We start from the raw sequence: 27,344 nt of genomic DNA, 5'->3' as shown, positions 1-27,344 counted from the left end.
AAAAAAAAAAAAAAAAAAGAAAAAGGGAAAAAGAAAAATTCAAAAAAAAAAAAAAGGAAAGTTAAAAAAAATTAACTTTGAAAGACTAAAGAATCATGGGGAAAAAGCCATGATTTCTATGTGCAGTATTCCCCTAGCGCTGGAGTTCTGCCGTTCTCATTGATCGGTAAACTTGGTCTTGGCTGGCTGTTCTCGCTGATCTTCTGGGGGAGGGGCCTGTTGCTGTGGTTCCCAAATGTCTTTGCGGGAGGCAGAATTGCCCCGCCCTTGACGGGTCCGGGCTAAGTAATCTGCTCGGGTTTGCTCTCAGGAGCTTTTGTTCCCTGTAAGCTTTCCATAAAGCTTTGGAGGACGAGAGTGAAAATGGCGGCCTCCCAATCTCCGCCACGGAGTAGCGGAGAACTCGGAGCCCCACTCCTCAGTGTGCCCCCAGAGGAAAGCAGTCAATCACTCCCATCTCCCCGGTCTCCGGCCACATTCCGTGCTCACCCAGCCTGTGACCGAGCGTTTCTACACAGATTATAATTTTGATTAGTTTATTTCTTCATGTAAGTTTTCTTACTCATGTACTGTATTTTTCCATAATTTCTTTACAGGAGTTTGCTCTCTTCCTTGTTGTGGCTATATCTAGATTTAAGGAATTGAAAGTTACGTTCAGGATTTTTAAACTACTGTTGAAGTGCAACCTCACAGTGTAAACTTACAGGCGTAAAATTATCGTCCTCCCAACTCTATGGAAGGAAGTGTAACTTTCCCACATAAAAACTGATGAGTGGTGTGTATTATTATTATTATTTTTTACAGTGCCTCATATAGGAAGCAAAGATATTTTTCTATGAATAAATACAATTATGTTTGGTCTATTTGTCTCCATTCTGTAGTCAGTATTGCTCTTCATATTGGTCTTTGGACAGGAATTTATTTTATTTGATACTCTAGTGGCTCAACCAATAGGTGTAATGGGGGGCCTTCCATATTTCCAACACTTATAGGTAAATAAGTTGTTTCTTCTGGACTTCTCCAGACAGTATGGCATTTTGTGAAGAACAGAGAAGTCAGATTCAGAGGGCTGACTCCACTGGATGATACTGGGCTGTGTGTGTTCTTACTCATTTATTCAGTCTCTCTGAGCCTCAGCTTGGTCTCTTGTTTATAAAACAGCCTTCACAATAAGACCGATCTTATTTTACTTAATGTGAACATGATTTATTTCTAATAAGATATTGAAAAGGTAAAAATCTTCATTTCAGGGGTGCCTGGGTAGCTCAGTTGTTAAGCGTCTGCCTTCGGCTCGGGTCATGATCCCAGAGACGAGCCCCGTGTCGGGCTCCTTGCTCTGTGGGAAGCCTGCTTCTCCCTCCCCTGCTTCCCCTGCTTGTGTTCCCTCTCTCGCTGTGTCTTTCTCTGTCAAATAAATAAATAAAATCTTTAAAAAAAAAAAATCTTCATTTCTATCACCATCCCAAACTTTATGATGAATTTTGATAATCACTGGTCTTTTATAGTATATATACTATTTAAGAATATTTGCCTTTTCCAAACTTTTGACATTGTTTATGTTTGAATTTTATTGATGAAATTTATTGTCAAACAGCAATGGGAAAGTTAAGTTGCTAATTTCAGGGGCTAATTTATAAAAAGATTATGGAGTTTTATTTCTTACCATATAAAGGATACAAGATTTTTTTGTTTCTTTGTTTATTTGATCTTACCATGTATATTATGATTCATAATGGCGAGAAGAAAAGAATCTATGGTTAAAGATATTTATTTTTATTGTTGTTAGAAATCCATTACTTTATATTTGGTGTTAAAAGTTGTAGGGTTTTTTTTTTTTTTTTAAAGAGACAGTGAAATCACATTATTTTCTTTTAAATATGTGTATAACATAGTTTTTGAATCCCAACCACGTTGCAATATTTTGCACTGTTATCTCTCCTAGATTATCACGAATTCTGTAAGAAAGAGCTGAATTACATTTTTTAAGGACACTAATGAGCAAAAGGCTGAAGATACGGGAGGGGCTGAAGAACTTCCACTTAAGTGTAGAACCACCTTTGTAAATATATATCACAGTAATTTTTCAAGTGGAAATGTTTTAATTTACTGTTTGCTAACGATTGCTGGAGTCACAATGTCTGCTTATGGTACAGAAGGATTATTTTATTTATTTATTTATTTTTAAAGATTTTATTTATTTATTTGACAGAGAGAGACACAGTGAGAGAGGGAACACAAGCAGGGGGAGTGGGAGAGGGAGAAGCAGACTTCCCGCAGAGCAGGGAGCCCAATGTGGGGCTCGATCCCAGGACCCTGGGATCATGACCTGAGCTGAAGGCAGACGCTTAACGACTGAGCCACCCAGGTGCCCCACAGAAGGATTATTTTAATTTGATTTCTGGCTAGTGGCCTTTGAAGTTGACTTGATTCCAAATATAAATATGTCTTATATTTTCTCTTTTTAGGAATATTTCAAGACATAATGTCATTTTCTTTTATTTTGGTCTGTGCTGCATTGTTCTGTTGACTGTGTTTTTATTTTCTTATTGTACAGTCATTCCATAGAAGCAGTAACTTTTGAGAACCTGAAATAAGAAAGGATATCACATTGATATTTAAAAAGGCCTTTCAAATACCATGGGCAGTACAGATAAATGCACATGAGTAGTAGTCTTGGGTGGAGGAATAAGAGAGTTTAAACATGAGATTTTTGGTATAAGTATTAAGCATAAAAATGTAATTTGTTCTTACAAGTTATTACCAATTAAGAAAGGATGAATAAGAAGGACAAATTTAACTTTTGGAACATTCAAGTCATCATTCTAGGTAGCCAGATTTTTTCATACAGGGGTATAGCTTCAAATTATCATTTTTAGGAAAATAATCCATTTTAGATGGAAATTTTTCCAATTGTCTTATTAATCAGGGCACACTGAATTAATTTTTTTTGATTACTCAGGGTTATTGTTATGAGCATAAAGTATAGGACTGCATTACTACCATTGAATGTAAATGGGATAGCCCAATACTAGAGGAATCCAGACTTCCACAGTTTCTGATTTTCCACTTTTATTCTGGTTTAGATATGGAAATATCTGTAAGTCAGAAGAAATAGATGCTAATAATGGCCTTGTCCACCTTTTAAATTTTTTTTTTCCGCTGAAAAAATCTTCAGTAAACATCAATACAATGTAAATTCTCAAACCAGAGTAGCAATATAAAACTCCTTCGAATTGATGTCACAGAAATGTCAATAGATGGCGCTTCACTGTTGCCTTCTAACTGTGTGGACTAATGTGATCATGTGCTCTGAATCCCAAACAATTTTGTATCAGTAATAACTAATAATTCAATTCAGGAAAGATTTCTGACCATCTGTATACTGATTAATGAAGGGATAAAAGGAAACTTGAAACACTTAAATCTCTCAAAATTTAATCTTAGAATGTGGAAAGTCTTGTCATGGACCAGCTACAGTACCAGGCTGAGCAAATAGGCCTCCCTTACCCCGGCTTCCTGAACTTAAGTGACGTTTACTTTGAATAAGTACAAGCACATATTTAGCAAATTTTTATTTAATCATGTATATATATATAATATACATATATAATACATAATGCAGATATATATCACAGATATAATATGTGCTGTACACATATATTACATATAATATATAAAAAGTTTATATATTTATATACATTTATGTATTCATATAAATATTTTGGCCGTATATTCATCTAACATTTTCTTTTATTCAACAGAAATCTTCTTGACAGAGATACATTCTCTAAATCTGATCCAAGTAAGTATCTATTACTTGTTTTTTTGAAACAGTCTACTTATTTTTCTAACCTGACTTTGCAAAAATTGTATGAAACTTACAGTTCTTGTTTAAATATTTGTTTTAAAGCACAGAAAGCAAGAAGGGGGATGGTGTCAAGCCCTGCATTCTCATCTACCTGGGCAGTAGTCTGGCTAAAGAGAGGGAGTTGCTTAGCACTTTGAGAATAAGATGAAAATGCAAATGTAAGATAGTTCACTTTGAAATTAAAACCAGGGGCGCCTGGGTGGCTCAGTTGGTTGGTCCGCTCAGGTCATGATCCCAGGGTCCTGAGATCCAGCCCCACATTGGGCTCCCTGTTCAGCAGGGAGCCCGCTTCTCCCTCTCCCTCTGCCTGCCCCTCTCCCTGGTTGTGCTCACTCTCTCTCTCTGTCAAATAAATAAATAAAATCTTTAAAAAAAAAAAAACCCAAAACCTCATGGTATGGCATATGATAGAAATTATATTTGAAAGGTGACCACAATGGACCATAATTTTAAGTGATTTAGTCCCAGAGTAATACTTTTCCTTCTTTTTTTGTAAATAAAAAGAGCATGTAAAGGCATGCTTAACCAAGAGAAATATATAAAATTGTTTTGGATGAACACAATTTTTTGATTCCTAATTATGTATATTAAAAAATTGGAGATAACTTGTAAAATGAGAAAGTTTAAATTAGAAAACAGCAACATTAATGTATACATCAACAAGTGTTTCCATTCTTGCAATAGTTAGAAATTTATATCCTGCAACTCTGCATCTCTACAAATATATGGGCAAATGTGGGTTAACTACAGGGGGGAGGTTTTGTGAGATGTTAGAATTTTTGAGGTAGTCATTGGGGAAAGGCATTACAGTTTGTGGGTATTAAAAATTTCTGGGGCTCACTTGACAAATGAGTGGGACTTTTTTTTTTTATCCCTTAATCTTTACCCCAAACACTTCATTTCTCTTTTTGTGACTTCTTTTTGTGGTTGACAAGATTTCTTACCTGTTTATAGATATTGAGGGTGGGAGTTGCAAATATTAAATGTAGAGGATGATATGCTCCAGATTGTCCTTCCTGTGATGGTTGAGCATTATGGGTATCTTAGGAAGAGCTTGACTAATGTCTAGTAACATACTGAAATATTTTAAACTGTTAAACTATAGTTTAAAAACTTATGTGTATCTGTAGTATAATGTAGATGAAGACATTAGCAAATAATTATTTTGTGTTTTTGTGCCTCGGTCTATGCACGTTAGGTTCTAAAGATCTGATACAGCTTTTTGTTTCTTTGCAAAAGTTTTTAGTCATTTGATGTTTTACTAGCAATTTTCTTACAAGAGTAAGGCCAGGAATAATTTATATACATTCATATATTTATAAAACACATTTATATATTTACTTTTTCTTCTCTTATAGTTTGTGTCTTATATGTGCAAGGAGTTGGAAATAAAGAATGGAGAGAGGTAAGCATTAACAGTTTTTAAAATATCATTGTGCTGAAAAATATGGTCTAAGTTACAATTTGGTCAAGATGATACTTCCCTGATTTTAGCTATTTTAAGTTTTCTTCAACCCAAAGATTGCATTTTTTTAATTTATGAGAGTAATCTTTGTGTTTGTTTTTATTAATCCTCAATGTTTGTCTGATTTATGACCTTCCTGTAGAATATTCTAGCCTTGAAACTTGTATTTCCCTCAGTGTAAAGTAAATTTAATGTGTTGCAATCCTTACATAATTGAAGGCTAGACGTAGTCTCACTTTTAGAGGTCAGCTGCTGATGGTTATAAAATATTGCTTTAAGGGGTTTTAAGTGTGGTGTTTGATATCAACTATCACCTGCGCTTTGCCAGTTAGTAACTTGTTATTTGAAAATAAAGTAGAAACTCAGTTTCCTAATACAAGCATACTTTGTTACTTATTTATTTATTAATTGTTATGTTCAGTTAGCCAGAGTATAGTACATCATTAGTTTTTGATGTAGTGTTCAACGATTCATTAGTTGCATGTAACACCCAGCGCTCATCACAACACAAACATACTTTGTTTAATGAAATAAAAGCAAGGAGGCAGAATTATTGTTTCAGTTAATTTGTATTCTAGAGTATCTCCACGTTCAAATGGAAGGATGATCACTGGAGAGGATCATATTTTATTTTATTTAAAATAAAAGACATTTCTATCTGCTTGTAGTTGCTGGTTATCCTAGGAAGTTAGTGCATTGTCTTAATGAGGTTACAGTTCCTGGTGAGATTTCCCCAGTGAGATTTGTGCTATTTGTTGCCATAGATTGCTTTGCAGCCAGCCATCTTACCGGTGTGTCTCAACTGTGAGAAGATAAGAATAGGTCATTGTAATTTAATCTCAAAACTGGCAGAATAAGCCAATTCAGAAGTTGTCCCTACTGACAGTGGGTCAGCGGGATGCTGAGCACCAGGTTTTCATATTTAACTGCTCCTAGACATTTCCATGTGGTTATTTGAGCTTTATCTCAAACTCTACATACCTGATGGTAATTTCATCAGCTCTATCCTATCGCTGCTGCGTCTTTGCTCCACATACAGCTAATAACATCACCAGCCAAAATACCAGACTGCGAGTTTTGCAGCCATCTTGACTTTCCTTCCCACACCTTCTTTATTTATCAGTTATCCAGTGGTGTGAATTCTCTTTTGTTAAAAACAAAAAACAAAAAACAAAAAAACAAAAAACTCAAATGAGTCACCTCCTTCATCCAGACCTATGTTATCTTTTGTCTTGTATGTTAGAACATTCTCCTGAGTCCATGCTCCTCTTTCTTGTTCCTCTAATTATTCCTTTGATTATTTTCCAAAAAGATAGGCTGTTTCTTATCATTTGCTCTAGAGTTCCCTTTCTCAAAGGCCTGGGGCAATCCAGTGGAACTGCTGACTGACCATAAGAGTCAAGCTAGCTGGGGATGAGCACTTACCAGGAGTGTTCAGAAAATAACATTACTTGAGGGACCAATAAAGGAACTGAGATAAGTATTCATAAGGTACGGGACCAGGCATCTGGGCCTATGCAGATCCCTAGTGATGAGGCTTTCCTATTGCCTATACAAGATCTTTTATACCAACTACCATTCTCACCCTTTAGATATATTGGCCAATTTATTGTTTGCACAATAACCTTAAGAAGTGATGCTATTATAATCCTTATTTTACACATGAGGAAACTAAAGCACAGAAAGCTCAAGTGACAGGACAAAAGTTACCCAGTTATAAATAACAGAGTGGGGATTTCAGCCCTAGCCATCTGGCTCCAGAGCCTCTGCTGTTAGACCACCTTGCTTTGCAGAATCCTGACCTGATCCCAACATTCACGTCTGGTTTTGTTAATGGAAGGAAATTTTATAAATTGATTTTTGGGCTTTATTCTTATTTAAGCTTGCCTCTGAATGAGAGGAAAGAAGGCCTCCTTTTCAGGGAAAATAGCATAGTAATAAAATAAGACAGAAAACAATATTCTGCTTGTTTATTTTTTTTCTCCTTGAAGGAGTAGAAAGAGTTAGTAAGAGGAAGTAATACTCAAAGGGGGTATAAAAACAAAGTAGAAGTTGAGAAAGTGATGAGAAATAGGACCCAGAGTTATATAGTGTGGATAGAAGCAGATGGGTGAAGATGAAGAGAAACCAGTTAAGAGGCAATTTTAATAGACAGCATTTCAGAAGAGTTAAAAGTGTTAGTAACTGGAGAATAGTCTGGAAGAATAGAAAGGAAGTACCAGATGCAAGAGATAAACATTTAGGAGCTAAAATTCATTGTATTTAGTGGCTAATTGAACTTGCTGGATAAAGGAAAGGTGTGAAAAAATTAAATACATTATATATATTATTAAATCGCCACAAAACCATTTGAGAAAGACAGTTTCCTTATTTTGAGAGTCAGGTGATGTAGTGGTTAAGGGTGTGCACTTGACCTCTCAGTGTCTGTTTCCTCATCTGTGATGTGGAAAATGATAATGATTCTAGCTCATACAGTGGTTGTGAAGATCAAATGTGAACCACTGATAACAGTGTCTGGCACATAGGAAATATTATATGATTCAGGATACATTGGGACCCTAAGAGATCAAAAAGCTTTTATAAGGATAACAAAACTGGTAAGTGGCAGGTAAGTAAATTCCTGCATTATAAAATTCTGTAAAATTCATTGCATAAGCCCAGCAGTTGATGGGGAAATGACCTACGGGATTAGTTGGCCTCAAACCTAATATGAAGCAGTGGTGTTACACAGCTGCTAAAAAGCTAATGCAATCTGAGGACGCATTGATGGATGTGCAGTGCTTACATCAAAGAAGATAATGCTATTATGTTGAACTACATGAAATTGTCATTTTTGTAGGTCAAAAATGGTTGAGTGTTGGCAATTTCATGTGATTCAATCAAATACTATTGTATTTTGCTCTGGTGGGAGGAGATCTGGAGTGTTACTTTTCAGCTCTCCATCTGAGACCATCAAAATGCCCACTATGTATTTTAGGAGGGCTACCATCTTGAAGAAAGGGATAGAAGCTATGCCATATGAATAAAGAATGTTGAATCTAAAAATTGCAAAGACCCTGACTAGTCATAATAAATGTCTTCAAACTCTTAAAAGTATTTTCATTTTGGGTGCCTGGGTGGCTCAGTTGGTTAAGCGACTGCCTTCGGCTCAGGTCATGATCCCGGAGTCCCGGGATTGAGTCCCACATCAGGCTCCCTGCTCAGCGGGGAGTCTGTTTCTCCCTCTAACCCTACCCCCTCTTGCGCTCTCTCTCTCTCTCAATCTCTCTCAAAAAAAAAAAAAAAAAAAATTTAAAAAAGTATTTTCATTTAGAAACGGGAGTATACTTACTTGATATTGAAACAAAAAAGGATGAAGCAAAAAATTTGGCTCAGAGGATGGAGAGACAAAGAGACATTGTTTAAGCCACTGTGAGGAAGACTTTTTTTTTTTTAAGACTTTATTTATTTATTTGAGAGAGAGAGACAGAGCACAAGCAGGGGGAGGGGCAGAGGGAGAGGGAGAAGCAGACTCCCTGCTGAGCAGGGAGCCCATCCTGAGGCTCGATCCTGGGACTTTGGATTCATGACCCCAGCCGAAGGCAGCCGCTCAACCGACTGAGGCACACAGGCACCCCTGTGAGGAAGACCTTTGTAACACAGAGTATCCCACAGTGGAATGGGTTTCCTAGAGCTGTATGCTGGCGCTCTAGTGGATGTCCTGTTTCTGGAAGTATTTAAACAGGGGATGGACTAATTCATCAGGAATGAAATTGGACTCAGTTAGTTCTAATTTCCTTACAAGTCTGCTTTTTTATGAGACTAGAGAGTTCCAAAGAATTTTCTAGTCATTTTTTCAGCTCTTCTAATTAACTTTTAAGTATTGAACATTATTTTACAAGATAACAGCAAAACCACTCTGGTAACTACTCTCAGGATATTTGGAATCAGACAAGTAAAACAATATTATTGATGCTTTATTAATAACTTTAAATATATCCACCCATTTATCAGTTTGACATATTTTTGAGTGCCTGTTTTGTAGCTGTAGTGGTGGATAAGATTTTAAAATAGACAGTATTCTGCTTCAAGGAGCATACAATATGGTTGGAGAATTTTACCAGCAACTCCAGTGTGTCTTACTATCACTGTCCTGATTTAGGTATCAACACTGTATCAGTAATATAGTGGTTGTATTTGTTTTTGAATTTAGTTGTAGTCCGGAGAAGTATGTAGTTACAAGCTATATGATTCTGTGTTCTGGGATGAGTTACCTTTAGATAGTTAGGAGTAATAAAAAAAGAAAAAGAGTTTAAACTATGTTGAAACAAATGCTCCAAATAAAGAGATAGAGAAAATATTTAAAATTGATTTGTAGTTGAAATCTGCAATTTAAAAATTTTATCTGACACAGTTAGAATTACCTGAATGTCTTCTATAAGTTCTAATGATTGTGAATTATCAAGAGCTCTTGAAGTAATCGATCTTTTAAAACTAAAAGTATATTTCAGTGCATAACAATTTTGGAGCTAGAAATGATACTTAAGTGTCATGAATGATGAAAATATGAAAACCTCTTAGTGGCAAGTGGAAATGGCAAAGTATTATCCTTGAGGATGCACACTTAACTTTGAGAGGTTCTGAAAATGTTGCAATTAACTTATTTGAGTTAAATTTTAGTTATCCAAAGGTAATCTCTTTTGTGAATTACTCTTAAACATTTAAAATTATAGAAATGGTTTCAGATTCCCTAAGTTAGTATGTGATGAAAAAAAGCAAACTGAAGTTTATGTAATCCACAGTGATCGTAGTTTGACAATAATCTACTGCCACATGTTGATTACTATGGTTTAATGTTGTCTCTGCTTCTGAACCATTCCTCTGACACTGAGCTGTTTTAACATTTATTCATCTCCATACCGAATCATATATGTATAATATATAAACACACAAACATATTCAGAAAGGATGAGAATATTGTTCATGAATGGTACCTTACCTATTGGACTTTTCTAAACTTAACTAGAATTTCCACCTTGCACCATTAAAATCCCATAATTTCTATGTCTTTCTCATGGTCCTTGTCACCTTCTACTTTATATCATTCAATAAACATCAAGGTCTTTTTTGTGAACTTACTCTCTTATATGTCTCAGCTTCACTTTTTAACTCAGTGCTCCTTAAGGGTCAACCTTCTGCACTATGGCATTTAGGATAGGGTTCTGTTCTTAGAAAGTGCTCAGTTAATATTTGCTCAAAGGATAAATTTGAGGATACCCTCAAATATAGGCACACACATAACTCTCATGGTTTCAAAACTTACGAGTTGGAAGAACCCCTTTAGATCATTTGGTATGAAGTTCACATTTTTCAAATGAGAACATTTGTGTGGTATGCTAACTAATTATGAGATCCCAGTGCTCGTTCTGCTGCTCCCTATCACAACTTTAACTACATATTTTGGAATTTGAATTACAGCATCCGTTGAAAACATATATACCTCTTGAAGCTTAGGGGATACTAGTTTCATTCTCTCCTTCTTGTCCTGTAGAAATACTAGAGTGAACCAGCTAAAGTTATTGATACAGAACAGGAAGCTCCCCACAATCTTTAGGCAGGCCCTGTTGCTGAGGCCCTGAGGAGGGTCTTGTATGGCTACTGATAACTGCCTTCACTATTGGATTCATGCTGCAGAGCAACTGAACATTTCTGTTGTGTTTAGTTTTCTTTTCTCTTTCATTTTTTTTAAAGATTTTATTTACTTATTTGACAGAGAAAGAGAGCACAAGTAGGCAGAGAGGCAGTCAGAGTGAGAAGGAGAAGCAGGCTCCCCGCTGAGCAGAGAGACAGATGCGGGACTTGATCCCAGGACCCTGGGATCATGACCTGAGCCAAAGGCAGATGCTTAACCCACTGAGCCACCCAGGCGCCCTCTTTTCTCTTTTTTTAAAAAAGATCTTAATGACAGAATACTGCTAAACATTCAGTCTGCAGAGATTATATTCTTCTCATAGACATTTGAAGGATTCTCACAATGTGTATCATGACTTCTCCAATGAGATTCATTGAGGGGATTGTAACAGAAGACATTGGAAGTTCTCTTACAAGAACACTTGTGTGGTATGTGGTTGAAATCAGAGGGGGAGACGAACCATGAGAGATTATGGACACTGAGAAACAAACTGAGGGTTCTAGAAGGGTGGGGGTGGGGGGATGGGTTAGACTGGTGATGGGTATTAAAGAGGGCACGTTCTGCGTGGAGCACTTGGTGTTATATGCAAACAATGAATCATGGAACACTACATCAAACACTAATGATGTAATGTATGGTGATTAACATAACATAATAATAAAAAAAGAAATAAAAAATTATTTTGGAATACCAATATCTTCTATGGTATGTATAGTCAGTCTTAAGGCATTACTATTTTAGCAAAAATATTTTGTGTGCCCCTCAGGAAAATCCTCTATACATTTGAATTCCCAAGGTCAACCCTCCTGGTTTTGGAAAGAGACCTATGAGCCTTGAACTTTTTTTGTTTAGAAAAGGACATGACGTAGTTTTGCAAATATTCCTAGCTACAGATGGTTAGAAGCTGTGGCTTAATTTAAGTTGTCCTTTCTTTATATGGCTCAGTTAAAGTCTTTTAACTCTATGAATATTCTGTGACCAATTGAACGGGAATCATAGTTTCAATAGAACTTTGCTGATTAATACTTGAAAAACAAATCCAGAGTAATTTTGGTCTCTTGAGTTATTTTTTTTCCTGTTCTTATTTTTTATTTTTTCCAGCTTTATTGAGATCTAATTGATATATAACATTATGTAAGTTTAGAGCATACAATGTAGTAATTTATGTATATATATTGCAAAATGATTACCAAAATAAGGTGAGTTAACACATCTATCATCTCAATATGATTGTGTGTGTGTGTGTGTGTGTGTGTGTGTGTGTGTGTTGTGGTGAGAATTTTAAAAATCTACTCTCTTAGCAGCTTTCAGATACATAATATGGTATTGTTAACTATAGTCACTATGTTGTACATCACATCTTCAGAACTTACTCATCTTGGGACTGGAAGTTTGTATCCTTTGACCACTTTTGCCCATTCCTGCCGCCCCTGGCAACCACTCGTCTGTCCTGTTTCTATGAGTTTGATTTTTTTAGATTCCATATATAAATGAGATCATATAGTATTTGCCTTTTTCTGGCTGACTTATTTCACTTAGCATAATGCCCTCAAATTTCATCTATGTTGTCTTGCAAATGGCAGAATTAATTTCCTTTTTATTATGGCTGAATTTCTGTTCTGTTTTTAATATACCTTTTTATTGAAATAAAACATACCTGAACAAAGGGGAAAATAATACAGCACAATAATTTATTAGATGTGAACACATCCATGTAACCACCACCACATCACAAATAGAACCTTCTACAATCCAGCAATTCTGATTGTGGCCTTCTCTCCTCCCAAATTAAGCAACTATCCTGACTTATAGCACTATAGGATAATTTTTTCTATTCTTAAGCCTTATATAGATAGAATGATATAGTATATATTTATTTGTGTCTAGTTTCATAACTCACAGTTATGCTTTGGAAGTCTATCCATGTATGTGGTAATAGTTTGTTCATATTTTTTGCTGTATGGTTTTCTATTTATGAATATACCCCAATTTATTTATCCATGCTACTCTGGATAGACATTTGGGTTCCCAGTTGTTGAATATTATGATTAACTGATTAGAACATTCTTGTACTTATCTTTATATATTTATTATTCTTATTGTTTGTATATGTAGGAGTAAAATTTCTAAGCCATAGGTTATACATATTTTCATTTTTAAAACATTGAGATATAATTGACATATATTAGTTTCAGATACAGCATAATGGTTCTATTGTCATATGTTGTGAAATGATTACCACGATAAATCTCATTAACGTCTATCACCACACAGAGTTACAATTTTTTTCCTTGTGGTAAGACCTTTTAAGGTTCATTCTTTTAGCAACTTTCAAATATACATTCCGTTGTTACTAACTATAGTCACCATGCTGTGCATTATATCCCCATGATATTTATTCTATAACTGGAAGTTTGTACCTTTTGACCTTCTTCACTCATATTTTTCACTCCCCACGCTTGCCTCTGGTAGCAACCACCAGTGTGTTCTCTGTACCTATGAGCTTTTGAAATTTATTTTTTATTTATTTTTTAAATATTCTACATATAAGTGAGATCATACAATATTTGTCTTTGTCAGACTTATTTTACTTAGCATAATGCCTTCATGGTCCACTAATTTTGTCACAAATGGCAGGATTTCCTTCTTTTTTTATGGCTGAATAATATTCTAATACATATGTATTAGACTATATACAGATGCATAGATATAGATATATATCTATTTATATAGAATATTAGGATATTAGATATAGAATATTATATATAGAATATTAGAATATATTTCATATATATGTATCACCTCTTCTTTATCCATTCATTCCTTGATGGACACTTAGGTTGTATCCATATCTTGGCTATTGTAAATAATACTGCAATGAACATGGGGGTGCATATATTTTTTGAGTTGGCATTTTTGTTTTCTTTGGGTAAATACCCAGAAATGGAATTGCTACATCATATGATAGTTCTATTTTTAATTTCTTGAGGACCCTCCATACTGTCTTCCACAGTGGTTGCACCAGTTTATATTCCTACCAACAGTGCACAAAGGTTCCCCTTTTTCCATGTCCTCACCGACACTAGTAATTTCTTGTCTTTTTGATAAAAGCCATTCTAACAGGTGATATCTCACTATAGTTTTTATTTGCATCTCCCTGATGATTAGTGTTGTTGGGTACCTTTTATGCACCTATTGGCCATTTGTGTGTCTTCTTTGGAAAAATGTTCAGATCCTCTCCCTATTTTTTAATTGGATTGATTTTTTTTTTTTACTGTTGAGTTAAATGACTTCTTTATATATTTTGGATACTAACCCCTTATCAGATACATGATTTGCAAATACTTGCTCCCATTCAGTAACTTGTCTTTTCATTTTCTTGATGCTTTCCTTTGCTGTGCAGAAGCTTTTAAGTTTGATGCATTCCTATTTATTTATTTTTGCTTTTGTTGCTTTTACTTTTGATGTTATTGAAAAAATTATCACCAAGACCTGTGTTTGTTGCTTACTGCCTATGTTTTCTTCTAGGAATTTTATGGTTTCAGGTCTTACATTCAAGTCTTTAATCCATTTTGAATTAGTTTTTGCATATGGTATAAGAGTTTCATTCTTTTGCATTTGGCAGTCCAGTTTTCCCACCATTTACTGGAGAGACAGTCCTTTCCCCATTGTTTATTCTTGGCTCTTTTATTGTAAATTAATTGATATGCATAGGTTTATTCCTAGGCTCCTTATTCTGATCTATTGATTTTTGTATCTATTTTTATGCCAATACTATACTATTTTGACTACTGTAGCTTGGTAATATAGTTTGAAATCAGTGATTGTGATGCCTCCATTGGTGTGCATATTTTCATTTTCAGTACATACTGCCAAATCATTTTCCAGAATTTTCCATCTGCCATTCTCATTGCAGAGCATTCTTGTTAATGCTTTCTATTATAAGACTTTTTAAAGTTTTCCATTCTGGTTAGTGTGCAAAGGTAACTTGTTTGGATTTTAACTTCCTGATAATGTGGCTGAGCATTCTTTGGTAGGCCTAATGACCATTTGGCTATCTTTTATGATGCGCATGTTCGTTTTTCCTATTATTGATTTTTAGGAGTTATTTATATCTTTAGGATAAGAATTTTTGTTGCTTATATGTCTTGCAAGTGTCTTGTCTCCTTTTGTAGTATGGTTTTTTACTCTCTGGGCTGTGTATTTGGGTGAACAGAAATTCTGAATTTTAATTTAGGTCGACAAAGCAGTCTATTCCTTTATGAGCTATGCTTTTGTTTAAGGAAACTTTCTTATTTTGAAGGTCATGAAGATGTTCCCAAGGTTATATTCTAGAAGCTTTATTGTTTTAACTTTCATATTTAGATTTACACTTCCTCTGAGATTAATTTTTGGGTATGGCTTAAGGTAAAATTTACTTTGATTCCATATGGCATCTAATTGACCCAGGAGCATTTATTAAAGAGATTTCCTTTCTCTACTGCACAGTCATATCACCATTATCGTAGATGAAATGACTGTATATGTGAGGGCCTTGTTAGGTTTCTACTGTGGTATACTTTGTTTTAATAACTCTGTTTCAATAACTAAATCTGGTTGTTTGTGCTTTGTAGTTTTTTTTTTTCCTTCAAGATTTTCAAGGCCAAATGTTAGGATTTTTCTTTTCTTGTAAAGAACCGGATATAAATAAGGGCTGCGTAAATATTTTAGGCGAGGTGGCCCTGTGGTCTCTCTAGCCATTGTAACATGAAGCAGCCATGGACAATATATGAACGCTAGATGATGGCTATGCTCCAATGAATCTTAATTTATGAAATAGGCAGCAGGCCAGATTTGGCTCAGGGACTGTAATTTTCTGAACCCTGTTCTAAGATATTCTTAGGCTTTTACTTTTCCACAGAAATTTTGGAATTTATTTGCTACCTTACCCATATACATATATATGCACATGCACACACACACACAGACACAGTATGAGATCTGAGATGGTGTTGAAACTGTAGATCAATTTCAGAGAATTGAAATATGTAAAATAGTATGACTTACAATCTATGAATAGGGGTGCCCCTCTAATTATTTAAGTTTCCTTTAGTTTCTTTTAAGATGTTATAGTTTTTTATGTAGAGCTCTTGCATATCTTTAGTTGGATTTAACTTTAGTGATATAATATTTTTTATTTTATTTTATTTTATTTTATTTTATTTATTTATTTTTAAAAGATTTTATTTATTTGGCAGAGAGAGAGACAGCGAGAGCAGGAACAAGCAGGGGGAGTGGGAGAGGGAGAAGCAGGCCTCCCGCCGAGCAGGGAGCCCGATGTGGGACTAGATCCCGGGACCCCGGGATCATGACCTGAGCCGAAGGCAGACGCTTAACGACTGAGCCACCCAGGCGCCCTATTTTTTATTTTAATGTAACTTATCATTTTTCCATTTTTATTTTTTATTGTGATATATAAAATATAATTTAGTTTTTGGATAATAACTCTGAAGTGGCATTGCTCAACTTACTAATAATGGTTTGTGGAGTTTTAAAAGTTTTCTGCATAAACTATGCTGATCTGCACATTAGAGTTTTATTTTTTTCCTATCTAATCATGGTATTTTTTGTGCTGACAAGTCTTGTACAGTGTAGAATAAAGGTGGTGATAGGAAGCATCCTTGTTTTGTTCCTGGTCTTAAGGGTAAAGTTTTCATGTATGCATCCATTGAGATGATTATATTATTTTTCTTTATTTTGTCAATGTGGTGTGAATTACATGTTGGGTTTTCAGTTAAAATAAATATATTTCTGGAATAAAACCAACTGATTCATAATGTGTTATCTTTTAAATATATTGGTTGCTATGCTTTGCTAATACTTATTAGAATTTTGAATTTATGTTATGAGTGATACTGACCTATAAATCTTCTTTCTTGTCATAGACTTCAGATTTTGTTGTTTAGGTTAGGCAGGGCTCAATAAATGTGCTTGAAAGTATTTACTTTTTCTGTTCTCTGAGAGAATGTATGAAAAGTTAATGTCATATCTTAATTAAAATGTTTAGAAAATTTTGCTGCTAAAGCATTCTTAGCCTGGATATTTCTTCGTGGGTATTTTAACTTCAGAATCATTTCCTTTCTTACATGTATGTTTACTCAAGATTTCAATTTCCTCTTCTGTCAGTTTTGTGTGCTGTGTTCTAAGAATTTATTAGCTTTGCCCAAATTCTCAAGTTTATTGGCATAAATTTTCTTGTAATATACTTTTATGATATGTTTAATTTCTGTATGATCTATAATGATGCTCTTTTTACTTTCTGGTATTAATAATTTGCATTTTCCCTCTTTTTTCCCCCCTTGATCCATCTTGATAAAGGTTTATCAGTTTTACTAGTCTTCTCAAAGAATTGATATTTGCCTTTATTGGTTATTTAATTTAGTTTTTTAAAATTTTATTGATTATTGCAATTATTTTGTTACTTTTCCCCACACTTTGGGGGTTTAATTTGTTCTGTTTCTAAATTCTTGATTTAGACAACAACATTTATTTCTAGTCATTTGTCTTTTTTTTTTTTTTTTAGATTTTATTTATTTATTTGACAGAGAGAGACACAGCGAGAGAGGGAACACAAGCAGGGGGAGTAGAGAGGGAGAAGCAGGCTTCCCGCTGAGCAGATAGCCTGATGCGGGGCTCAATCCCAGGACCCTGGGATCATGACCTGAGCCGAAGGCAGATGCTTAACGACTGAGCCACCCAGGTGCCCCTCTAGTCATTTGTCTTTTCTACTATATGCATTTTAGGCTATATATATATATATTTTTTTTTTTTTTTAGAGGAGCTTTAACTGTATCAACAAGTTTTGGTATGTTGTACTTTCATTAGCTTTGAGATTCAAAGTATTTTTTTTTAATTTTGAAACTATCTTATATTTACAGAAAAGTTGCACATATAGAAAGAATTTTTTTTCCTTTGAACCACTTGAGAATAGGTTGCCAACATGATGACCCAATAGCACTTGAATACTTTATTTTCTTTTTAAATTTTTTTTAAAGATTTTATTTATTTTTTGACAGAGAGAGATCGACAGTGGGAGAGGAAACACAAGCAGAGGGAGTGGGAGAGGGAGACGCAGGCTTCCCGCCGAGCAGGGAGCCCGATGTGGGGCTCGATCCCAGGATCCCGGGATCATGACCTGAGCCGAAGGCAGACGCTTAACGACTGAGCCACCCAGGCGCCCCGCACTTGAATACTTTATAGCACAAAGGACATTCTCATCCATAACCATAATATAATACTGAGACTTAGGGAATTAACACTGACATGTTTCTACCATCAAATCCTAAGACCCTATTCAGTTTTCACCAGTTGTCCCAATAATGTGTTTTAAAGCAGATGGATTCCATTCAGAATTACGTGTTGCCTTAGTTGTCATTTTTTGGGGTCTTTTTTGATCTTGAATATTTCCTCAGTCTTTCCTTAACTTTGATGACCTTGACACTTTTGAAAATGAAATGTCAGCTACATTATAGAATTTCTCTCATTTTGATTTAGTGTGCTATTTTCCCTCATGTGTAACTTTGGATGAAATATCACAGAGGTGATACTCTGTGTTCTTCTTGTTGTATCCCATCTGGTGGCACAGGGTTTTGATGTGTTCCAGTTTTGGTTAGGTTAATTTTGATCACTTGATTAAAGTAATGTCTACTAGCCTTCTCCACCAAAAAGTTACACTCCTTTTTTTGTAGTTAATATTTTGGGAGGAGACTCTGGGAATTATGTTGGGAAGGTAGTTAATGAGAGATGCTTTGAGAGTATATAAATATGTTTCCTCACTAGACTTTTAATTTATTCATTTATTTTATATGTGTAGACTCATGGTTTCTTCTTTTTCAGTGGTTTTATATGTTACTATTGTTTATTTTGGGGCTCAAATTTGACAAATGGGAGCACTTTCAAGTTGGCTTCTGTGTCTTTTAAAAGTGCCCCAGTCAAAATACAAATCAAAACCACAATGAGATACCACCTCACACTGGTTAGAATGGCTAAAATTAACAACTCAGGAAACAACAGGTGTTGGAGAGGATACAGAGAAAGGGAAACCCTCTTACACTGTTAGTGGGAATGCAAACTGCTACAGCCACTCTGGAAAACAGTATGGAGGTTCCTCAAGAAGTTGAAAATAGAGCTACCCTACAATCCAGCAGTTGCATTACTGGGTATTTATCCAAAGGATACAAGCATAGTGATTCGAAGGGGCACATGCACCCCAATGTTTATAGCAGCAAGGTCCACAATCGCCAAAATGTGGAAATAGTGCAGATGTACATTGACAGATGAATGGATAAAGAAGATGTGGTATATATATGTATGTATGTATATATATATATATATATATATATATATACACACACACACAATGAAATATTATTCAGCCATCAAAAAGAATGAAATCTTGCCATTTGCAATGATGTGGATGGAACTAGAGGGCATTATGCTAAGTAAAATAAGTCAGTCAGGGAAAGACAAATACCACATGATTTCACTCATATGTGGAATTGAATAAACAAAACAGATGAACATAGGGGAGGGAAGGAAAAAAAATTAGATGAAAATTGGGAGGGAGGCAAACCATAAGAGATGCTGAACTCTAGGAAACAATCTGAGGGTTGCTGGAGGGGAGATGGGTGAGGGGATGGGGTAACTGTGTGATGGGCATGAAGGAGGGCACTTGATGGAATGAACACGGGGTGTTATATGCATCTCATGAATCACTACATTCTACCTCTGAAACTAAGAAAAAAAAAGTCTACTTAAAAAACAAATAAATAAAAGTGCCCTTGCTCATTCTTTTAGCAGTTCCTTACTTCTGGAGGCAAGATGTTTAGGGCTTTTACTGTTTCTCTGGACATATTTCTTAAATTCTACTTTGCATGATATTGAATAGTTAATCTGGCTTTCTTTTCTTTGATGTTTGCACAGTCTTTTTTCTCCTGGACTTACTTTTAATTTTCTTGTGTTTTTGTATTTAAAGTGTGTTTCTTGTAAGCAGCAGACACTTGGGCTTAAAAATACATCTACGTCGATAATATTTATCTTCTTTGAAGTGTTTAGATTATTTACAATTAATGGAATTGCCAATATATTTCAGTTAAAATCATTTTACTGTTTCTTTTTTATTTTTTTAAATTTTATTCATATATTTTAAATTCTTTATCTCTCATTTCTTTTCTTCTTTGGATTTGACAATAATTTTTTTAGCATTAGTTGTTTTTCCTTATATTAACTTTTTAGTTTTACTATCTTTTACTATTCTTAGTAGTTACCCTAAAGAGTTCAACATATGCATAAAAGTTTCTTGATATTTTAGAATCTGATAAGTTAGTTTTGTTACAACTTTCCGGAAAATGCTTAGTCCTAAAACATTTTGGTTTTACATTTCCTCCCATGTTTGGTGTCGTTGTTATGGATGTTAATTTTGTATATAATATAAACACACAGGATAGTTTATTATAATTTTATATCATCAATATTCTTTTTTATTTTCCATATGTTTACTCTATTGGTGCTCTTCATTTCTTTTTTTTATTTTTATTTTTATTTTTTTTAAAGATTTTATTTATTTATTTGACAGAGACAGAGATAGCGAGAGCAGGAACACAAGCAGGGGGAGTGGGAGAGGGAGAAACAGGCTTCCTGCCGGGCAGGGTGCCTGATGTGGGACTCGATCCCAGGACCCTGGGATCATGACCTGAGCCGAAGGCAGACGCTTAACAACTGAGCCACCCAGGCGCCCAGGTGCTCTTCATTTCTTTGTGCATTTGTATGCTATATGCATTTTAATTCTGTCTGAAGAATTCCCTTTAAAATTTATGTTGGTGCAATTTTGCAGTTTTGTTGTCAATAATTGTCTCAGTTGTTTTTATGGGGAGATGCTCTTATTTGGCATTCACTTTTTTGTTTATTGGAAACAAATACAAAAAATGAAAACCTTGGTGAATTATTAGGAGGCAAACACCCATCTACCATTAACAAGGTCAAGAAATAGAACTTTGCCAGCACCCCAGAATTTGTTTCCATGGACCTTCCCAATCAGAGCACTCTGTTTTCAAAGAGTAATGATATGTGTGTGGGGGGGTGTGTGTGTGTTTATGGTTTTATTATCCACTTCTCAACATTATAGTTTAGTCTTGCACACTTCAAAAAAATGTTGTGGTATTTTCTCTTTCTTTTAGTCTATAGCTTTCCCTCCATTCCTTTGTTTTTCTTACAACTTATCTTTACAGAAACTGGGCCGTTTGACATATATAGTTCCACAGGATATTGACTATGTGCTTAAGGTGCAGTTCATCATGTGTTTTTCTGTTGTTTGTATTTCTACAATTTGACAGATTCTATCAGAAGGTTGATAAGACACGGGTTCAATTCCTTTGGCAAATCTGTTGGTGGTGGTGTGAACTTTCAGTAGGAGGCAAATGATGTCTTGTTTTCCCTCTTTTTTCTGTTAGCAACCATTGACGCTTAGTGCTTGGATCTTTGGGATTTTTCCACTTGTTAGTTGGAATAATGTTGCATTCTATCAACATTATCAGATCATATTGACATTGCATGCTTTATTTTCTCTCTCTTAGACCTAATTGAGTCTTAGTTCTATAAGTAATGCTCACTACCACTCCATATGTCAATATTTCTGTAGTAATTTTGGTTATCTAAAGCTCAGTTGCTAGTAGATTTTTTAGAAGAGCTCATGGGAATGATATTCATCTGTTTTTTTTTATGTCAACAACAATTTGTGCCCTTTGAATATGAAGAATATAAAATCTTTTGATTACATTTTCTTTCCTTAGGTATATTAAATGTTACTCATTTGTTCTGTCATAAAACATTTCTGTCAAAAACTCTGAAGAAAATCTAATTTTATCTTTCTTTAAGCCATGAGCTAATGAATTGCAGTTTTTAATACTTGTCTGTTCTTTGTTATGATTTTCTTCTTTGTGGACTTCTGTTATTTGGATCCACTTTGCCTGTATTGAGTATTTGCTACTTTCTCTCCTTTTTTTTTTCCCATTTCTTTTTGATTCTTAAAAACAAAAATATTTCTTTCCAATTTCTGTTAAGGTTTTATTCTATTGTGATTACTCTTGCGTCCTTACTAGTTTATTCCATTTCTAAGATGCTGTTTTATTTATTTTACCTCTATTTCCTCTTTGATTTATATCACCTCCTTTCTCTGTATTGCTAATTCTGATTTCTGCAATTCTTTCATGTCTGTATGTGTTTTGGCTCTATTTGAAATACTAACAGTTTTAATTTGGCATTTGATTGTATCTTTTGGCATACTTTCATGTCCTGTAGAGATATTATTCTGTTCTCTAATCTCTCTTTTTTTAATGGTAACTTTGTATGTAATTAGACCTTGACACCTTTAATTTTCCTGAAATTTTAATGAAATCTGGGTTCAGATAGCTTTTCTAACTTTACTAAGCTCCTACTTCTGTTCGGCTGTGTAGTCTTCAAAAGTACGGCTCATTGTTGCTGAGATTTCCTGGCTTTGCTTCTCTCCCCATTTTTATGTGGACTTGCTTTTTTTCTTTGTCACTGCTTGTTCCAAGCAAAAGTTAGGCTCACATTAATTAACTTCCCTTCTCTCTAGCATTGGGACTTTCGGCTCTTGGGTGCCTTTGCATCTCTACGATAGTATCAGACAATAAAGTTTTGTGTTTTATCCACTACCTTTTCTGGTTCTCCACTGGACTGTTGGTCTGTTACAAGTGACTGCTTTGGAGCTGGAGGCAGAAGTCTTCATGCCTGTTAATTATTGCTGAATATTGTATAAGAAAATTTAGCGATATACTTGAGGCTTTGGATGATTTTATATTTCTCCAGAGTGGGTTTACTTTTGCTTCTGGGGAGATAACTAGGCTGGGAAACGTTTATCTTAAGTCAGTTAAAGATTTGACTCCCTCTGAGCTGAGCTTCATTCTTCTTGAGGATTGCTCTTCTGATTCATCCGGGGTAGCCTCTTAGGGTCCCAACTCAAAATTTTTGTTACCTTATTTTTTTAATCCCTCAATTAAAAACAACTTAAACATACTGACAAGTGGAAAGAAATATAGAGTGAACATGAATATAGCCCCTTTGATGATTTTTAAAAACTCCGTTGTCTCCCCCAGTTTGATGAGACCGTGGAAATCAGTTTGGTTTGCTTCTTTTTCTTTTCTTCTTCTTCTTCTTTTTTTTTTTCTTTTGCCTGCCACAATGTATTTATTTTAAACATTGAAAAAAATATTTTAAACAAAATTTTCATATTGAATATGCAATCTGATAAGCCATTTTGGCTTTTACATTATTCTTTTTTCTTTTTTTAATTTAATTTAATTTTATTATGTTACATTAGTCACCATACAATACATCATTAGTTTTTGATATAGTGATCCATGATTCATTGTTTTCGTATAACACCCAGTGCTCCATGCCGTACGTGCCCTCGTTAGTAACCATCACGTTTTTCAAATACAGCGCCCCTCTTTTGGCTTCTCTTTTCTCCAGGTTTTTGGTTTCACATGTATAATTTTTTGTTAGCTGTCTGGTGCCTCCAAAAAGATTATTTTATGTTTTGTCAGATTTTTCTAGTTGTTCTCAGGGGAAAAGTTGGTCTGAAACAACCTAATTTGTCATTGACAGAAGCAAGTTTGTTCTGATCATTTTTGAATGAAAATAATTCTCAGACTTAGCTTTGCAATGTTTCTGTTTTCCTGCCAAGTTCTCAAAAAAAAAAAAAAGTGAATAAAGCTCACAAAAACAAACATTGAGAATTTAAGAATCTCAGTGCTAAACCTATGCCTAAAGGTCTATTGTATAGAATGATTTTAGGAAGGGGACAAAGTATGTTGCAAAATCTTACGAAAGGCAGTAATAGAATGTAATAATTCTTAAAAAAAAATCTGGGAATTATTCCTTTGGAGGATTTTAAAGATAATGATCAAAAGTTAGTTTTGAGTATATGAAATTAATAATTGCCCACTTTCTAATGAATGTGCATCAACGACATTTATTGTGCATCTGTGGCTAGAACTGCTTTTAAGTATTCAGAGACTTCAGGGTTGATGTGAATACATTTCTAAGTTTATTTTCAATTGAATTTAGATAATAACCTAAATAAAACAATCTAATTTAAAATAATAAAGTAGATTAAAATAATAATCTACTCAGTTCATTTAAAAAATATTTTTGTCACATAAATGAAAACCTAGCTGATACATGATAAAAATTAACCCATATTCCCCATTAAGGACCTCCCTGATAAATTGAGTCCATTTTTTTTCCTTCACATGGTAAAACATGTCATTAATCACAGAATTAATAGGAATATCTTAAAATATTGTTATTTTTTTAGAGTATGATATTATATTAAAATGTTTTAACCAAGGTTTTAAAACACTATAATTTTAAAAATTGGTGGAGTTTAGTATTTTCAGTATTTTCTTTTCTTTTCTTTTGAATTTTTAAATTACTTTTTAAAGACTTTTAAAAGTTTATTTATTTGTCAGAGAGAGAGCGAGCGAGCACAAACAGGGGGAGCGGCAGGCAGAGGGAGCTCCCGCTGAGCAGGGAGCCCCATGTAGGGCTCCATCCCAGGACCCTGGGATCATGACCTGAGCCGAAGGCAGTTGCTTAACCGACTGAGCCACCCAGGCATCCCAATCCTTTCTGCGTTTTATGTGTGACCATTATAGGGATGTGATCAAGGTGTCCTTTTTTTGTTGGTTAATGATTTATGTTCATTCATAAAAACAGAAGATCCTAAAAAGTGAATAAAAGCCACGTATGTGAAATATCCTTTTTCTTTCTGTGTGTGAATTTACATTCACATCTACATCTATAATGACATCTCAGTGATCCATAATAATTTAAGACCTAGATAAAGCTTTCAGATTTTCCACTTGTCTTTTTATAATTAAGTGAATTTCAGATCTTTGATACGTAAAAAAAGAAAAAAAAAGTATTGGATAATGAGTTACATGACAAAACTGTATCTCTTTCCCTCAGAGGAGGAGGTCCATGGATTTTCTGGTAATCCAAGTGTTTAATTTTCAAGAGGAAATGTGTACAAATGGTGTTGTGTGTGTGGGTGTGTGCTTGTGCTTTGTATCCTTTATGCAAGTTGGATATGTATGTATAGTCCTAAACTGAGCTTTTTTATTGAATTTATCTTAATAATCTCTTTGTAATACTCAGTTTATCTAGTCTTCCTGGCTACTTTCTGGAGACCATGCTCTGTATATCACCAGCACTAAGATATAATTCTTATATAATAACCAGATTACGAATGTGCACTTGTCCAGATGACATTTTTCTTCATCACTTTCACTTCAGTTGACACATGAATATGACCTGGGTGGCTGTCTGGGCCTTCACAATATATTAAAACTTTCTGAACATTTTTATCAAAACAGAGTTCATCTGCCTGGTGCCATAAATAAATGAATGTTCTTCTAGTACTGCTCCTCTGAACTGCTCCTCTGAAGCAGTGTAACAATTAGTTGATTTAGAAATCAGGAATATTTCCATTCTATCATTTTCTGCAGGATTTGTTCCTGAACTGGAAAAGTAGATATTTATCTGATTAGCTCAAGTATAAAACAAAAGAAAACTCTCAGACTTGATTGTGAATTGTTCCTTATTTTTTTTAAAGTTTTACAAGAAACAGTGTTTTATGTTCCAATAAAATTAACAGTTTACATGCTTTTTTCAAATGACTGAAACTTTCACACTTGTTGAGTAAAAGAACATTTTCCTCACATATTTCTCATTATGGGATGATGAAACTTAATACTGTATAATTATGTAAAATGGCTTGACTGTCCACATATTTGGATATGTTCATTGTGCCAGAGATTACTGTAATCAGCTTTGTAGGTACTTCTGACAATCCAGGATAGTTGATACTCAGAAGAAGACTTTGTAGGATACAAGCTGCAGTTCTTTCAGATGTAGCTATTTCTGGGTATATACCATTGATAAATGTTATTAATAATTGTCTTTCCTTAAAATTTTAATCCCCTCTGATCTACATAGAATTATATGCAACTGTCCATTTTCTAAGGAATTAGAAATTTCTTATTTGGTAGTGTAACGCATTAGCTGAGACAAATTTCATTTCAAGTCAAAAAGATTAATCATTTGGTTGATAGCTAATATATTCCAGCCTCTGGGAAAGAACCAACATATTTCCCATGAGCTAAACTAGATAATGTATCTGTGATTTCTTATTATTACCAGTTTTCATTTTTCATAACAGAATGAATTAAAAAACAGTAACACTGCTTAAAGTTTTATATTTTTAATTTTTTTAAAGATTTTATTTATTTAAGAGAGAAAGAGAGAGACAGTGTGCACAAGCAGGAGGGAGGGACAGAGGGGGAGGGAGAGCGGTGGGGAGAGAGAATCTCGAGGAGACTCTGCAATGAGCACAGAGCCTTGTGTGGGGCCTCATCCCATGGTCCTGAGACCATGACCCTAGCCAAAACCAAGGGGAGACGCCCAACCAACTGAGCCACCCAGGTGCCCCTGTTTCTGATTTTAAAAGTAAAACATACTCATTGCAAGAAATTAGCAAAACCCAGAAATACTAATAAATATGAAAAATAATAAAAAATAATAAAAAATAAAAATAATAAAAAAATAAAAAATAAAAAATAATAATAAAAAATTAGAAGATAATTTGTACATTCTGGTATACCTTCCTCTATTTTTATCTCTCTCTATATAAACATATATTTTCATCAAAATTGGTATTATACTATACATGATCTTTGATTCTTTTTTCTTTGAACAATATAGATGTCCTTTAGTTAATCATTTATTCAGTTTTGTACAGGTGTAAATCAAACAGGTATGTATGTCTTGTGCCTTCATGGAACATACTGTCTAGTGAGGGAAATATAAAACAAATAAAAGTATAATTACAAAATATAAGTTTTATGAAGGAAAAAACAGGTGCTATGAAGGAGAATAATTTTAGGGATAGGGGGCCAACATTAGCATGAGTATTTAGAGCCAGAATGCTGACATTTATTTTATTTTTTTTTAAATTTTTTTATTGTTAGCTAATCACCATCCATTACATCATTAGTTTTTGATGTAGTGTTCCATGATTCATTGTTTGCGTATAACACCCAGTGCTCCATTCAGTACGTGCCCTCTTTAATACCCGTCACCAGGCTTACCCATCCTCCCACCCCCCTCCCCTCTAGAACCCTCAGTTTGTTTTTTCAGAGTCCATCGTCTCTCATGGTTCGTCTCCCCCTCCGATTTCCCCCCCTTCATTCTTCCCTCCTGCTATCTTCTTTTTTTTTTTT

General features: G+C 34.5%; 1 protein-coding gene across 1 annotated transcript in view; it reads left to right on the top strand.

Annotated features, from left to right (window-relative positions):
* CPNE8 (copine 8) overlaps window positions 1-27,344 on the top strand; it is a 224,297-nt gene that overhangs the window by 33,338 nt on the left and 163,615 nt on the right. Inside the window, exons 2-3 of the mRNA XM_032387471.1 lie at window positions 3,762-3,802; window positions 5,227-5,273. Coding sequence (XP_032243362.1) covers window positions 3,762-3,802; window positions 5,227-5,273 — 88 coding nt within the window. The remainder of the gene's footprint in view (window positions 1-3,761; window positions 3,803-5,226; window positions 5,274-27,344) is intronic.

This window comes from Phoca vitulina, unplaced genomic scaffold, assembly GCF_004348235.1.
Source record: "Phoca vitulina isolate PV1807 unplaced genomic scaffold, GSC_HSeal_1.0 scaffold49, whole genome shotgun sequence".
NCBI classification, from domain to species: Eukaryota; Metazoa; Chordata; class Mammalia; order Carnivora; family Phocidae; genus Phoca; species Phoca vitulina.
This window is presented reverse-complemented; position numbering and strand designations above follow the sequence as displayed.